At 45.1% G+C, this 15,480-nt stretch overlaps 1 protein-coding gene across 5 annotated transcripts in view; it reads left to right on the top strand.

Moving 5' to 3' along the window:
• The window catches only part of GJA8 (gap junction protein alpha 8), a 35,550-nt gene extending 25,857 nt beyond the window's left edge, over nt 1-9,693 (top strand). For 3 of the 5 annotated variants that reach the window (XM_039713291.1, XM_039713289.1, XM_039713288.1), the window contains one exon: nt 6,209-9,693. In XM_039713291.1, coding sequence (XP_039569225.1) covers nt 6,219-7,418 — 1,200 coding nt within the window. In that variant the 5' untranslated portion in view covers nt 6,209-6,218 and the 3' untranslated portion in view covers nt 7,419-9,693. Of the gene's footprint in view, nt 1-2,387; nt 2,452-2,895; nt 3,015-6,208 lie in introns of those variants that run through there. The other 2 variants (XM_039713292.1, XM_039713293.1) reach the window with 2 other exon arrangements.
• The last annotated feature ends 5,787 nt before the right edge of the window (nt 9,694-15,480 follow it).

Consider the following 15,480-nt stretch of genomic DNA (forward strand, 5'->3'; position numbering starts at 1 on the left):
CTCTTTTGCTTGCACCTCCCTAGCAAAATATATTCCCCAGCAATTCATATCCACCTGCTGCCTGGAGAGAGTCCTGGAAAAATCTGGGAGCCTGGCCCTAAAAATGCAGGCAGTGACATTTGCCAGGACTGCAGGGACATGGAAAGGTCTGCTTAAAGATTTGTCCAGGGCTGGCTACACTTTACATGATTTCTGAGGCCAGTAGGTGGCAGAGAGATGATAAAATCTGGTGATGAGAGGACAGATCACTTTGGCTCTGGGATGGACAAGGACACATTACTAGAGAGCTGGGTGAGTGTCTGGCAGAGGAGAGCGCTGGGTGAAGGTCCCAGCTTCTTGTAGGGAGGCTGAATGTGCCCAGTGTTCAGCCTCAGCCACAAGTGAGGGGTTTGTGTGCTCAGCAGAAGAACAGGAAGCGTGTGCCACTTCCTAGCTAAGCAGATCCCCAGAAGATAACTTTGTTTGAGGGAGGGGTATCGTTATCCAGGGTTGTGCGCTATATAATTGCACAATCTGCTATCATGCATGAACAGAGCTGTTCAATAGCATGGCCCTGCCTTGTCCTGACATCATGTCTGTGTTGGAAATCCGTTTGGAATGAAAAACCCCACATTCCCCAAGTGACCTCGTAGTCTCTGAGCAAAAGGCTGAGTTGCAGTGGAGACTTCACAGACTCAGTGGTGCCAGGGACAGAAGCTCGGTCACCAGCCTCAAAGCAGATAAAGGTTGAGAAGTCAGCAATGAAGCAAACTTCTTTCCAAAAGAAAATAGTACTTGAAAAGTGCAGGAGATGCCCATGATTCTTTGAAGGCAAGAAAAGTCCCAAAGGCAAGGAAAAGCCACTGTGAGTTAACAGTGTTACTTTCACTAGCTGGTACTATTTTTAGCACTGGTTTTGGGGGATGAAAGTACTCAGCACATCTACAGGTTGCCTAATGAGAACATAAACACCAAGGTACACAGGTTGAGAGTGTTTGCCCTGTCAGTGCTGCAGTTCTTTTGTAGACTCAGTGATTGTCACATGCTGCACGTGAGGTCCAGTCTTCTCGACCTTTGCTTTTATGGTCTCTACTCCTTCCTTTCACAGCCACTGCTTTCATGCTACAAAGGTAGCCCTGACTTCCAGCATTACCCTTGTGCCTAAGAGAATCAAGTCAACTTCTTGCTCTTCTCGTGCTCTGCCTTCTCCTCTTCATGGCCATCTCAAACAACCACTTCTCTGCATAGCCTCAGTACAACAGTAATTCCTCACTGCCCAGCTTCATTTTCATTCAGACCCTTCTCTTCAGAGGGAGGAGGCTCTAGTGAGCTGGAGAACCTGACCCAGAGCTCAGTGATGCTTTCATAAAAAGCCTCCAGATGAAGGCACTCTGGTTTTCCATAAACCAGACATGTCCTGCAAACTGAGTGCACCCCATGCTAAAGGCTCTGCACTCTGTGATACCAAAGAAAGTCAGCCCTGATCTGGATGAAGGTAACACAGACCCAAAAATCACAGACTTGAATGTAATTTCTGCATCAGTTGCTGTTGTGCAACTTGTCAGACAATGTTTGATATTTGGATAGAATTAGCAAAATGCAAATAGAAGGCTAATGGGAAAGGTCTCTGACAGTAGCTGGATGTAATTTAGAGATGGACTACAGCCATGTAGTTGCATACCAGATTTGGGGTTTGGCTCATTATATTAGAGAGAAAAGGCCTAGAAAGGGATGTGCACATTCAGCTAGAGCTGAGTTTTCCAAAAAGACAGTTTTGGTTTGAAAAGGAATGGGCAGTTTAACATCTGAACCACCTGCCTGCTGTGATGCACCAGCCTGCAGACACTCTCTAGAAGTGCTGGAAGCTGGGGGTACTGTTCCTCCCTCTCTTACTGCTTCCCAGAGAGGGGTTGAGGGATGGCAGTGATGACCACTCACTCATGCATTGATACTAGTTTATCTCAATAGCATATAGCAAGAGAAAACCACAAAGGTGTTCTTTCCTCCTCACTCTCCTTGCTCCTCTCATTTATCCAACCATGCCTTTTCTTATTCATGTCGTGTTCTTGGGACTTGTGTGTCCTCTCTCCAGGAAGACTGTTCCCATGCTTTATGTGGCATTGGGCTAAAAAATGTTCTGCTGCTGCTTCCCTGTTTAAGAGAGTGATTTCTTAAGGTGTTCAGAATACAACTTTCAGTCCAACTATGTGCATTGAGGGTGATTTTTCTTTTGTGTCTCCAGACTGGTTCCTCTTGCAAAATATTATTATTTTCCATCTCTCACACTTTAGCTCTTTTGAAATCCAGTTTGAAAAACATCATCTCTGCCTCCAGTTGTGCTTTGGACCTTGGGGCTCTGCAAATCAGCCGAAAAGCTGTTTGGGAAGACAACTCCTGAGATGAAGCTCTGAACTTACATGGACACAGATGCCCAGAGCCACAGAAGAGTGGCCTGAAACTGTTGGTTTGAAGGTACAAAATTTTGTGGCCCTCGTGTTTTAATATCTCATTCAAATGATAGCATTTCTGGAGACAGAGTGTCTCCCAATGCCATTCTGGGAAATTAAATTCAGTGCTGAGTTTGCATAAAATGAGAGGAGAGGTACTTGCTGCTTCATCACTTTATGAGCCTGGCATCTGTATCACTGCTTAGCAAATCTTGCTTCCAGTAATCCTCTTTTTCTTCAGAGCTGAGCACCAAGAGCACATTCTGAGCAGTGTCTCCAGAGAGACTACAAAAACCATACCTCAGAGTAAGGTTATAGCCTTTGATTTGTAATTAAAACTCTCAGGGCATTTAGCTGTACTTGTGGATGCATTACTGAGCCTGTGGTTCCTCTCTTCTCTGACCTCTCCAGCATTTTTGCAGGTGGCTGGTGGCAGGCAAGTGTGCCTGGGGTAACATTCCTGTGTGCTGGGCTGCTGGAATTCAGCTGTGCTCCTTAACAAAACAGTTTGGTTTAGACATTCTTGATGCATGTGTACATGCAAGATGCATTTGGAGGAAAAACTGAGCAGAGCTGAGACACTGAAAGGTGAGGCTGTAAAATTGGTCTTTCTCAGCCTTGATTAATATTGACTGATAATCTTGTTTTCCCATTCTGCTGCTTTTTCCAGGTAAAAGATGTTAAAGAGCGGACCAAAGTATCCGATAATGCCAAATATAAACCCAGTACTTCAGTACCTGCCTGAAAATCAGTAATGAAACTTGTCTGTCAGAGTTGGGTGTAGGGAAACAAATTAATTCAATTAATCCTGCCACCATCAGAGATGTTGGTATTCCCTTTTCACCTGCCACACCACAGCACCTAAAGACCAGCGAGTGTGGTCACACACAGAGCTGTGCTGAACCACAGTGGAACTGCAGAGGTGCTTTGGTCCCTGCTTAACTGAGCAAACTCCCATTTATGCATGTATTAGGTTTTCACTGCCTGCTGCCTGTTCCTCTCCCCCCTCTGCTTTTTCATGTTCAGTGGACTCTCCTCTCTGTGTCTCTGCCTCTCTCTCTCTATTTTTTTTCTCCCTATTGTTCCCCACGTCACTGACTGTCACTCACTTCATAAAGCCGTCTGGCTCGGAGCTTAAATATTGCAGGGCAACTAAAACCCACCATCAGAGCCAATTCAGTCATATCTGCTCAGTCGTGCGACAAGATTGGGGCTTTTAGGGTAGGGAAGAAGAGAGACAAAAGTTCACTCTTCCCTGCAGAGTGCCAAGAGAGGAGGGGGACACCTTTCTTCGGTGGAGCCTCTGACAGCGGCAAGTTGCTTGCTCCCCATCCTTAACCTGTCGAGCCTCTTTCGCCGGTAGCGTGCGCAGGTTGCGACGTCCGGGAGCGCAGGGTGGGGGTCTGCAGCCAGAACACCAGTCTGCTGGCTCTGAGTGGGCTCAGGCAGAGTCCTGCTCTTTCCTCATGGCAGGCGATTCCAGGGGAAAGGTGGCTACATAAATACCTCTTATTTTTGAGGCTGGAGGGGCTGACTGCTTGCAGGTGGAACCCCAGACATTTGGGCTGGTTGTGCTGCTCCTCATCCCTCCACCCAATATCATTGCTCGCAGTTGAACTGACTGAGCAACCTCGAAGCACTTGCAGAAAACAGAGGGGATGGGCATGGCAGAGTTGTGAAGAACGTGGCCAGCTGGAAGTGATCTCAGGGAGGGCTTAGCCAACTGTAGCAAGCTGCGAGCAAGATGTGCGATGGAGTTAGACAGGAAACATTTTCCCTTCTCTTGTACAGTGAGTTTTCCGTGTGATGAGGTCTATCACACCTAGAATGTTGTTCTTGAGGGCTGCAGTGGAAATGCTCAAATGATAGTGTAGATATCAGTGTGACTCACAGGGAGAGAAGGAGATGGAGGTAACCGAGGTGCCTGGGGGGACAATGAAGCTTGTACTGTGTGTAGTCATGTTTTTTACAGAGCTGCACGTGATTGGTAACTGTGGGGTGTACTTTGCTCTGTGAATTTGCAGAAAGAGGATGTTTAAATCAGTTTAGATAATGTATGTAAACAGCATAATCTTCTGCTAGACTTGTTAATGTAAGCGCTGACATTAACACACTTCTTTACACGACTTTAATGACTGAGAAAGTAGCAATTTTCCTTGGTGATTAAATTATATGTTTGCCACTTATGTATGCGAGGTGTTTGTGCAAGCTGAGGAACTGTGTTCTGTTCTTCATTTTCTAACATGGCTGTCCGGGGTAAAAATATTGTGAGGTTTGAAGGCAAGGAATACGAGTCCATCTTGCTTTAGCAAAATGCCATCATAAGTTTGTGGGGCTTTTTTTTGTGGGTTTTTCTTTTTGATTGAAAATTTGTGAAATTCCCCCGAGCCATAGAATTCTCAGTATTTTGCGTGTTTGTCTATGTGTGACTACGTACACAGAGTAGTTGAAACAGACTGGTATGCGTTGGTGTGTCATAACATATGGCATTACAAATATATCCCAGCGGTATCTGAAGGAGGAGGGAAGTTTAGATACTCAGATTTTCATGCTGTTGACTGTACCTTCCTTTTCCGAGTGCTTGTGTATGTGTCTGCATTTAGGGAACCATAGATGGAGGTAGTATCTAAGAGATGGAATTCTAGATCCCTGTGAACAGCTATTTTATGAATAATGTTCCCTGTTTCACTTGTCATGCTCTACAAGTTGGTCTTTCCGGGCCACTGTAATATTCCACATTCCTCAGAGACTTCAGACTGCTGTGATGTGTTAAATCAACCCATACAAAACAACTTTCATCTCTATTTTCCTCATTCATAAATCTTCCCTTGCCTGAAATTATATAGTGGGAAGTTCAGGATATGCAGAATGAAGCCCTGACCTAGGAATAATTTCCTATAATGCAAAAGTAATGACAGATGTAATATTTGACTTACTCGAAAATGGATGACTGCCTTAGCTTTCCAATAGTGTATCTGCAGCTGGCTTCCAGCTCTGTGTTAGCCTGAGATAGTGGCACTGACATTTTAGAGACAGCAAATAGCATTTTAGGTCCCAGTTAGAGACCGTGGTGTTTTCCACTGATCAGTGTGGTAACCAACTTCAGAAGGAGGTGCAAAGAATAGCCCCCATAGCAACAAATATTTATACTGCATATAACATATTCTATATAGCAAAACTAATCTATACAGTAGTTGTTAAGCTTATACAGCATTACTACCACAGTAATGGCATTGTAATTGCTGTTCTTACCCAACAGTGATTGTTAAAGTAGAATTGACATTTGCAACCTAGAGAGAATTCATGTTTGTTTAGGTGCAAGATGAGTGCAGATTTGAGATCTGTTTGACCTGAGAGGGGTTCTGGTGCAGAAGTATTTGAAAGCTTCACCCTCTCTTCTAACCACTGCAGCTGCCTGCTGATAAATCTGTTCCACTGTATTGCTGGTGAGTGTTTGTACGTGTACAAAATCTAAGCAGACTCACAGAACTGAGCCTACAAGGCGCCACAGAAGACTCTCACCTGCAAAAGGAGATAAATATACTCCCTGGCTGAAAAGTAATTGCCCATTTAGAGCCATGGAAGGAAGAATTTAGCAGGCAGCTTGCTCTGGCTTCCCAGCCCTTCTTCTGCTAATAAATCATTGTGAAGAGGCAAATCAGCAAGCAAGCAACCACCTGCCTTTCTGTTCTCAAAGCAACAAAAGACATCAGCGGGAAAACCTGAAATCTTTAAAATTTAGCATAATTTGTGGTCTTTCTCTTTGTTTTTTCTTCCCTTAGACCGTAAGAAATGGGTGACTGGAGTTTCTTGGGGAACATTTTAGAGCAGGTGAACGAGCAATCCACTGTCATTGGGAGAGTTTGGCTCACGGTGCTCTTCATTTTCCGCATCCTGATCCTGGGCACGGCGGCCGAGCTCGTGTGGGGAGACGAGCAGTCAGACTTTGTGTGCAACACCCAGCAACCTGGTTGTGAGAACGTCTGCTACGATGAGGCCTTCCCCATCTCCCACATCCGGCTCTGGGTCCTGCAGATCATTTTTGTATCCACCCCTTCACTCATGTACTTCGGGCATGCTGTGCACCACGTCCGCATGGAGGAGAAGAGGAAAGAGAGGGAGGAAGCTGAGAGGCGCCAGCAAGCTGAGGTGGACGAAGAGAAGCTGCCCCTGGCTCCAAACCAAAACAAAGGCAACAACCCTGATGGAACCAAGAAGTTTCGCCTGGAAGGTACTCTCCTGAGAACGTACATCTTCCACATCATTTTCAAAACCCTCTTTGAGGTGGGATTCATAGTAGGTCAGTACTTCCTGTATGGCTTCCGAATTCTCCCCCTTTACCGCTGCGGGCGGTGGCCCTGTCCCAATCTTGTGGACTGTTTTGTCTCCAGGCCCACGGAGAAGACCATCTTCATTATGTTCATGCTGGTGGTGGCTTCCGTGTCCCTCTTCCTCAACCTGGTGGAGATCAGTCATTTGATCCTGAAAAGAATCCGGAGGGCTCTGAGGAGGCCAGCAGAGGAGCAGCTTGGAGAGGTCCCAGAGAAGCCCCTCCATGCCATCGCAGTCCCCTCCATCCCAAAGGCCAAAGGCTACAAGCTGCTGGAAGAAGAGAAGCCAGTGTCCCACTATTTCCCTCTCACGGAAGTAGGGGTTGAGCCCAGCCCCCTTCCATCAGCCTACAACGAGTTTGAGGAGAAGATTGGGATGGGACCACTGGAAGATCTCTCCAGGGCATTCGATGAGAGGTTGCCATCATATGCGCAAGCGAAGGAACCAGAAGAGGAGAAGGTACGAGCAGAGGAGGAGGAACGAGAGGAGGAGCATGCAGGGCCTCAGGAAGAGCCAGGGGTGAAGAAAGCAGAAGAGGAGGTGGTGAGAGATGAAGTAGAAGGGCCTTCAGCAGCTGCTGAACTTGCTGCTGATATGAGACCCCTGAGCAGGCTAAGTAAAGCCAGCAGCCGGGCCAGGTCAGATGATTTGACTGTATGAAGGTGCAGGATGCGGGGAGCACATGAAAAGGAAAAAGTTGAAGAGGAAAGGAGAGATAGAGAAAGAATCAAAAGATATTTTTAAGCAAAGTGCTAAAATGGCCACTTGAATATTATTTCCTTTTAAGATTCTCAACTGGAAAGGTACTACCATGGTAACAGTGCCTTATTTGCCCCATATGTCCCTGTATTTCCCTGTTTCCACATGCCAGCTCACTCCTTACAGTAATATCTACACTGTACACATAACTGATGTATTTTAAAGCCTAACACGGCAGTGATACCCACATGTTGCCACTGTGATCATATTTACTGAAAGCCTCGTGTTCCACATTTCTCTAGGAATGTGGGGCGGATCTGTCTTTCAGTCAGTGAGGGGAAAGACTGATCAACAACTCTATCTAGTCTTTCTCTTTCTGTTTCCTCCTATGGCTCACTGAGCAGAGCTCCCCTTTGCTGTTGGCATGGAATTGCAGTTATTTAATTCACAAAGTGAATTCTATGCTTAGCATCAACACACTAAAATACTAAGCCGAATATTCCCCTCTTTATTCATAAAATAAAGGCAAAAATGTTCCAAATTTCTCTGTGAATGTATATCTCAGTTAGGTAAATATATTTTCCCTGGTCAAAAATATTTCTGCTCTTCAAGCGACATTGACAGTGGGCATGGTTAACAGTAGCTCTCTACTAGGACTTAGCAGATGCCCAGAGATAGATTATTTGTTCCAAAGAGGGTCATCCAGCCCTGAGACTAGTTCAGAATACTGGAAAGAATAAATTCAAGTGATATTTTTTACTTGTAGCCTTGTAACTTAAAGATTTGAAACTAGATTTAGCCAAGCAAGAGGGGAAAAAAATCTTCTGAGAAAGGAGAGGGACAGCTATAGCCCCTAGAGCATGAAACCAAATACAAGCCTTCATGGTATGATCCTGACAAGTGTTCAGTTCCTAGAGCTTCCAGGCTCCCAGGCACTCAGCAAATCTCAGGAACAGAGTCCTGAAGGCACCTGTGAACCTAAACCAGGGGTCTGGGTAACTATGTGACTTTTTTAAACTTCTAAATACAAAACTGGTTGGTCAAGTTTGAAAAGACTGATAGGGTAAAAGTCTTTTGACAGCCTTTGTTTTTCATTTGACAGACAGGAGCCATTCAGTGGGCTGCTTCTCCATTAAATGCCAAAGTCTCGACCAAGTAAGACAATGCCTTTCAAAAGATGACTTAGACCTTTTGTGCCAACAGGTCTGTACAGAACTCTCAGAGACTCAGAAAAATCTTTTTTTTTACAGAAGGCAGAAAATTATGTGCTTGCAAATGTTTAGATGTCTAATATATATTTCTAATTTTAGGACTACAGCAGCATCTCTTGGCTGGGACAGTGCAGCAATGCGTTCAAAAGCTTCAGGTTAACAGCTATGTCCCCCAAAACTGAGCCCCATGCCAAAAAAGTGCAGGTATGCACTCTGCTCTGCTCTGCTCTGCAAACCTCAGAGCCTGCCATCTCAGCAAATTCTTTCTGCTGGGCTGCAGCCCATCCCATTGTTCCCAGGGCAGGCTCTAATCCAGGTCAGGGAAAAAAAGGTCTTTGGCACAATGCATCAAACTCATCCCGCCGTTAGCTAGAAAAGACCCCCTGCAGCCTCCCATTGTAGCAGGTCTGACTCAAAGCCCAGGAAAGGCAAATGGGTGTCTGTGAGAGCCCTGGGTAGGCTTGGGCCCTGTCCCAGCCCCAGAACAGTCGGTCCTGTCGCTCCTGATCCCACTCCTTTGGTGGAGTTCCCTGCCTGGCCACGCGGCCGTGAAGGTGGCCGGTCTTCACTGCCAAGTGACAATAAGCTGTACATATGTAGAAAGTTTGTAGGGTGCATTGGGATTCTTCAGCTGCCACAGAGGTGCCACGTATTGTTTTTGTTTTTTCCTTTTTTTTTCTTTCTTTTTTATTTTTTTAACACTATTCATCCTTTTGCTCCTCTTGGGCCTGGATATTTTCCCAAGGTTTGCAGCCTGAGGTCAAAACCCTTTTTTCCTTAGACAAAGGCTGTTGGGTGTCCTTCCTTGTGAAGGAAGACTGAAAGGTCCCTCCTCAGTTTTGGGAAGGAATATGACAAAGCAACACATGCAGACAGAGAGCCTGGAGGCTACCATTTATCCACTCTCTGAATACAGAAACAGGAGAACTGTTATCACAACTGAGGGAAGAGCATGTTTTTCAGCAAGAAGAGTCCACTGTGCCCAGTTCACAACACTAGAACTAAAGGAAGGGCTAAGATTTAGATGAAAAACACAATCACCACACTTACACCACAATCACACTAGATGGGATCCATTTATTTTCTCCATAGAAAGAGACAACAGTTTGCATGATTCTAAGCATCAACCAGCCCACTTGTTGAAGGGGGTTGGAAACATACTTTCCTGCAGGTAAAAACCACAACCTTGTTACAGTTTATATGAAGTACCTGCATCAGAGCATCTGACCCTTCCACATACCAAGGTACTGGACTGGTTGAATCACACCCACCCATGCTGACTTCTAATTACTTGACAATTCCACTCCTGATCTCTGACACTCATACATTCATTAGACTACAGGACTACTTGAAGATGAGTGCTTGTTCATCAGGAGTTCATGGTTCATAACGTGGCTGTGAGGCAGGGCAGTCTTTAATCACCACATGTTAATTATGTCCTTTTCCACTGGAGAGCCTCAGTAAAATGCACCATGTGCAGTGTACTCCATGGACACTGTAGTTCTCTCACAGCTGCCACAGGAATGCTCCTTTCTTCCTCCGGGTCCCAACAGCACAAGAAGAAGCTGGCATTTCCCTCCTGCATCCACTCAACTGCTTCTTGAGTTTTTATTTTTTATTTTTAAAGCCAGTTTTCAAGTACTCTGCCTGGCTGGCAGTGAATCTGTAGCCACCAAGCATGGGCCATGGCATCAGGACAGTGCTGCTCGGCAAAGCGGGCAGGGAACAGTCCGGTCTTCTGGCACTCGGCCTCATCTCTGCAAGGAAATCTCTGTGGGACTGTCAGCAAGTCATTCTTCCTTCTTGTGCAATTGGGAATCACTTCCTACCTTACAATCATGATGTGAGGCCTGACGTGTTGTGCTAGTTATGGAAAGGGAGGTCCTTGGATGGAAAGCCCTACAGATGAGCAAAGGATTATTGCTATTTCTGGATGTGACAGCACATAAATGTGCTTTATTCCCTCTCAAAGAAACAAACTTAAACGTTTATTCAAGAAATTCCTAGTGAAGTTGCGTAACAGCCTCAGAGCTGTGGATTCAGTGTATGATTCTACTCAAAAAATAACTTAGCAAAACACAGATATATATATGATAAATGAGGAATATTATTTCCTTGGGAAGGGGGAAATCACTGGACAATTAGCGCCATGCCTGGATAATTTAAAAATGTGTGTTTACCCCCTTGGCTCCCTGTGCAAATAAATTCCTAACTGACCACATGGCTCTCTGCAAGGAGCATAAGATGCAAGTGTCAAAATCACCAAAGGAGGTGAAAGTAGAAGAGCAAGGTAGTCTCTTAGCTTACAATAGCATGTGGGGGTTGGTGTTCTCTAGTGTCTAGAGCAGTGGACCTAGGATAATAATCTTAGATTTATTTCCAGCTCTGCTTCTGACTTGCTGTGATAATCACTTTACCTCTCGGTGCCTTTTTCTCCACCTGTAAAATGGGTGTAAGAATTTCCACCTACCTCACAGGGATGTTGTGAGGCTTCCTTAATTCTGTTTGTAAAGTAAGTAGGAATGATCTGATGAAAAGCACTGCTGAAATGCATGGTATCCTTGTTATTTCTTGGCAGAACTGCTAACTTGGGTAATATATGACTCCTCGACCAGAAGGGCAGTAGTTTGGAGATGGGAACACTGCACTGCACTGACAACATTAACATGGATGTGGATTTGCCTTGGGTAAAAAAGACTTTATTGATTCCCTCACCCATGTCTCCCACCTTAGCCAAGGCCATGTATGGAGCTGTGGTGACAGTGTGGTGATGTGGACCCCTCTTCTCCAACCCCAGCTTCTGCCCTGGGGCAGCGTTTGTGCTTAAATAAGGCAGCTCCTGGAGCACTTGGTTCAGGCTGGTGGAGCTCTGACAGTTTTGAGGCACTTGCAAGGCATGTGGGAGAGGGTTGTATCATACAGAATATTGCTGGGCTTCTGCTTTAAACCACTCAGGGCGACAGAGACCGACACCCACAACCTCTCAGTGAAACACAGTGAGGTGCAGATTCCTCCTCCTGCAGGAGAGGAGAGATTTGGGGGATCTCTGCTCTCTAGGTCTGTGTGGGCATCAAACCTACTTAATGATGGGGGAAGTCCTATCTCTCCTGCTGCTCAGTAACTCACTGACTGTGCAGTTTTACATTTAAAGAGCAGCTGTGTCACACAATGATAAAAAAAAAAAGTAGCAGTTTGCTGTTTTGTATAGAAAATGGCTTTTCAGGCTAACAACCAAAAGTAATCCTAGCCTAGGCTTAGTTTTGTTCAGTAAAGACAGGAACATCCATGAGTACTACACTAAAGCTTTCCTGTAAGCCCAAGGCAGCTGTGATAAAAGAGTATACGGTGCCAGATTTCCTGAGGGCCAGGGCTGGATAAATGTACCAAAATCAGGGGACTTGTCAAAGTATTGGAATAAATTTTCCCCCCCAACACAATGACATTGCCATTCCTTGGGCTCTGTGTGTGCTGTGCCTTTTAACACGGCTCAGGAAAGGCTTTTTGCCAACACCAAATGTGCTCACACAGCTGAGCAGTAACCATGGCAAGTGAATATGTGTCAGCTTTGCCAAGACATAGCCTGGTACACAATCCTTTCCTTGCCACTAGTTTGGCACCAGCCTATTTCAGTAGAAGAGGCAAGACTTACATATCTGTCAACACTTCCAGCTTTCCTCTCAGCAGCCTGCTGTACAGAGACACAGGAGGTTTGTGCAGCCTGGAGAGGAGGGGGCTGAGGGCATTGGGAGCCCTAAATGCTGTCTTTAGGTTCCTAAGGGGGAGGAATTCCAGGGATGATGGAGGCAGACTCTTGACAGAGGTGCACAGCAAAAGACCAGAGGCAACAATCACAATGAGCAGCAAAGGAAAATTTTGACTAAAAAATTTTGCCTAAAAAAAACTCTGATAAGAAAAAAAAAAGTTCAGATGGAGAGTGGTTCAGCACTAAAGCAGGTGTCCAGAGACATGGTGAGATCTTCATCCTTGGGGGATGAAGCTTGGCTGGGGAAAGCACCGAGCATCCAAATCTGACTGTATTGAGCTGGAGGTTAGGCCAGGTGATGCCTTCCAGCCTGAACTATCTATCCCATGGGATATCCCAAGCTGAAAGCTCAGTGCAGCCACTGCATGGAGGAATGACATGTGTAGGGCACTTCTGGCTCTCGGGGTGCTCTGGTTTAGGCTGTCCCAAAGGCCACACAACCTCCAGAGTCACTGGTCAAGTGTTCAAGGCCTGGCTGGATGGAGCTCTGAGCAGCCTGGTCTGATGGAAATGTCTCTCTGCCCACAGGAGGGGTTTGGAACTGGATGATCTTCAAGGTCCCTTCCAACCCAAAACATTCTATGATTCTGTGATTCTACGAAATGATGTTTGGTAGCTACAAAAGCTGCTTGAGGCCAGAATCGTGCTGTGTAACTGGTTTGGAAAAAGCATTATAAATAAAATAAAAAAAAAAAAAAGAAAAAAAGAGAGTATGCTTTTCAACAGATAAAATAATGGAAACATAGCGGCTTAGGTCTTTCCATATTTTAACTTCAGCGTCAAGTGTGCCTTTAAATCCATCTGAAAGTGCAGAGGACTGCATTTTAACATTCTGTCAACAAAAACCTGTGTGTTTTAAAGCTTGCTGATCTGGGATGAAGCAGCACTGAATAGAAATGGTGATTACAGAGCTACTGACAGAACATTTTGAAAAAAACAAAGAGTGCTGGCCTTCGCCTTGCTAGATCCAGTACAGTGGAACAGTGAAAGCAAACCAGGCATTTATTGGCTTCCAAGGTGCAAAAAATATAAAAAAATATATAAAAAAATGCTCAGGTAAGTTTTTCAATACATACGTGTTAGTTCACAAAAGTCATAGACAACCCTGTAAAAGGAATCCATGAATTGCCAGTGAATATCATCACCTGAACTCATCAAAAATGAACTCAAAAGAAATGCAGAAATCAGAACGATGTGGGAATGCTTCCAGCTTCCAGAGTTCTTGTTTATGAAAACCTCTGTAGAGAAGAGAAAAGAAAATGGCTGGCTGGCTGCCAGCTAAGGCTATTTGTCATAAATATGCCCTGTAGCACCTTCTGGAAACCTGTGTGATTTCTAAATATACTCTTGGCCAAACCCCATGATTCAATTCAATATACTGCACCTTCCTGCTTCACTTAAAAGGCTTGGTTTTGGTTCTCTCTACAAAGTGACCATAAAATAGCCTCATTCACTATAAAATGTGGAAGAATAACTACAAGTGAGAAGCTGCCTTTGTACCTGTGGAGGGCCATGGACCCTTCTCCCCACTATCTAAGGAGGAACAGCACAAAGTAAATTTCCCATTTTCTTTTCACACTTTTTGTCTTCCCTAGAGGAGAAGCCCTGGGGCTGAGAGGTGGGTGCAGGGCTGGGTTTTTCCTGTAGGAATTATCTTGTTCCCTGTGTGTTTCTCCCAAGGCCCAGGGATCAGTAATTTACAGCTAAGCAGAGGCATCTTTCAAGCCTATTTCCAAACACATGCAAAGAAGAAAGTTTAAGACCTGCGACCAAGCTCTGCCTTGTTTTTTACTCTTGTGCTGAAGTTGAGTTGCCAAGGCATAAACAAGATCAGAACTTGGCTCCCTATAACTTATTTTTAAAGGATTTCCTGTTAACCTTGCTCTCTAAAAGGCAACCAACAGCTAACCTTGCCCCACAACCTACCAACACAGAACAAAACAACCACAAATCCACAAAATCCCTCCAAACTCAGGAATCTCGTCACTTTAGGAAATAACAGTTTTTAAGTAGCAGATACAGAATGAAAGAACAGGCAAGGCCTGATCCCAGCTCTGCATTAACTGGCAGCGATACCAGAAGGTGTAAAACAAAAAGTCTCAGATCAGATACAATAAGCTGCTCCCTGAGTTCATTTCTCCATGAAAATGGGATGTTTTCTTCTCTTTGCAATACTGCAGACAAGGAGACAAATTTCAAACCAAGAAGTCCGAGAGCAAGACAGAAAGCCAAACAACCAGAGACTGTGGGACAACCCAACATAGATTTGTTTTCCTAGTGAAATGAGTTATAATGAATAAAGCTTCCCGATTTTCAGTCAGCAGGGGCTCTGTGCTTTGTTAAACTCACACCTTGGTTCTTCTTGTTTATTATTCTGAATACAAAGTTTTGAGTGGTAATGGTAAGAATCATAGAATCAGAAGCATTAAGGTTGGAAAAGGTCTCCAAGACCATCAAGTCCAATTGCCAACCCAGCACCACCATCAAACCATGTCCTCAAGCACCATATCCATGTTTTTCAAATATTTCCAGGGGTGGTGACTCCACTACTTCCCTGCGCAGTCTGTTCCAATGTTTTACATTCTTTTCTGTGCCTTTTTCACCACCGTAATGTCTAATCTAAATGTCTCCTGGTGCCACTTGAGGCCATTTCCTCAAGGTGTGTATTTAAGAGGAAAAAGATTCAGACGCCATGAAGGTCAAGTGGGAACATGACTGTGACATGAAGGATCGGATCTCACACCGATAGCCATCAGGAAATTCCCTGTCTGCACTTCTGCTTCCCTTCTGGCCCCATTCCTTGATATATTGCAATGGCAAGTCCCGAAAGGCATCTGCAGTGGAGGGAGGATGGAGAGGGCTCCAGATCAATGTTCCCTTAAGGGGGGGGAAGATGGGCCAGGAGCAGTTGTGGCGTCTCTGCTGCCCTGCAGAGGAGTGATGGCGGTGGTGAAATGGCAGAATCACGGAATTCACGGCGGTGGTGAAATGGCAGAATCATGGAATTGTTCAGTGGTGAAATGGCAGAATCACGGAATTGTTAGGTGGT

The sequence above is a fragment of the Passer montanus genome, unplaced genomic scaffold (assembly GCF_014805655.1).
Source record: "Passer montanus isolate IOZ18808 unplaced genomic scaffold, ASM1480565v1 scaffold28, whole genome shotgun sequence".
Classification (NCBI taxonomy): Eukaryota; Metazoa; Chordata; class Aves; order Passeriformes; family Passeridae; genus Passer; species Passer montanus.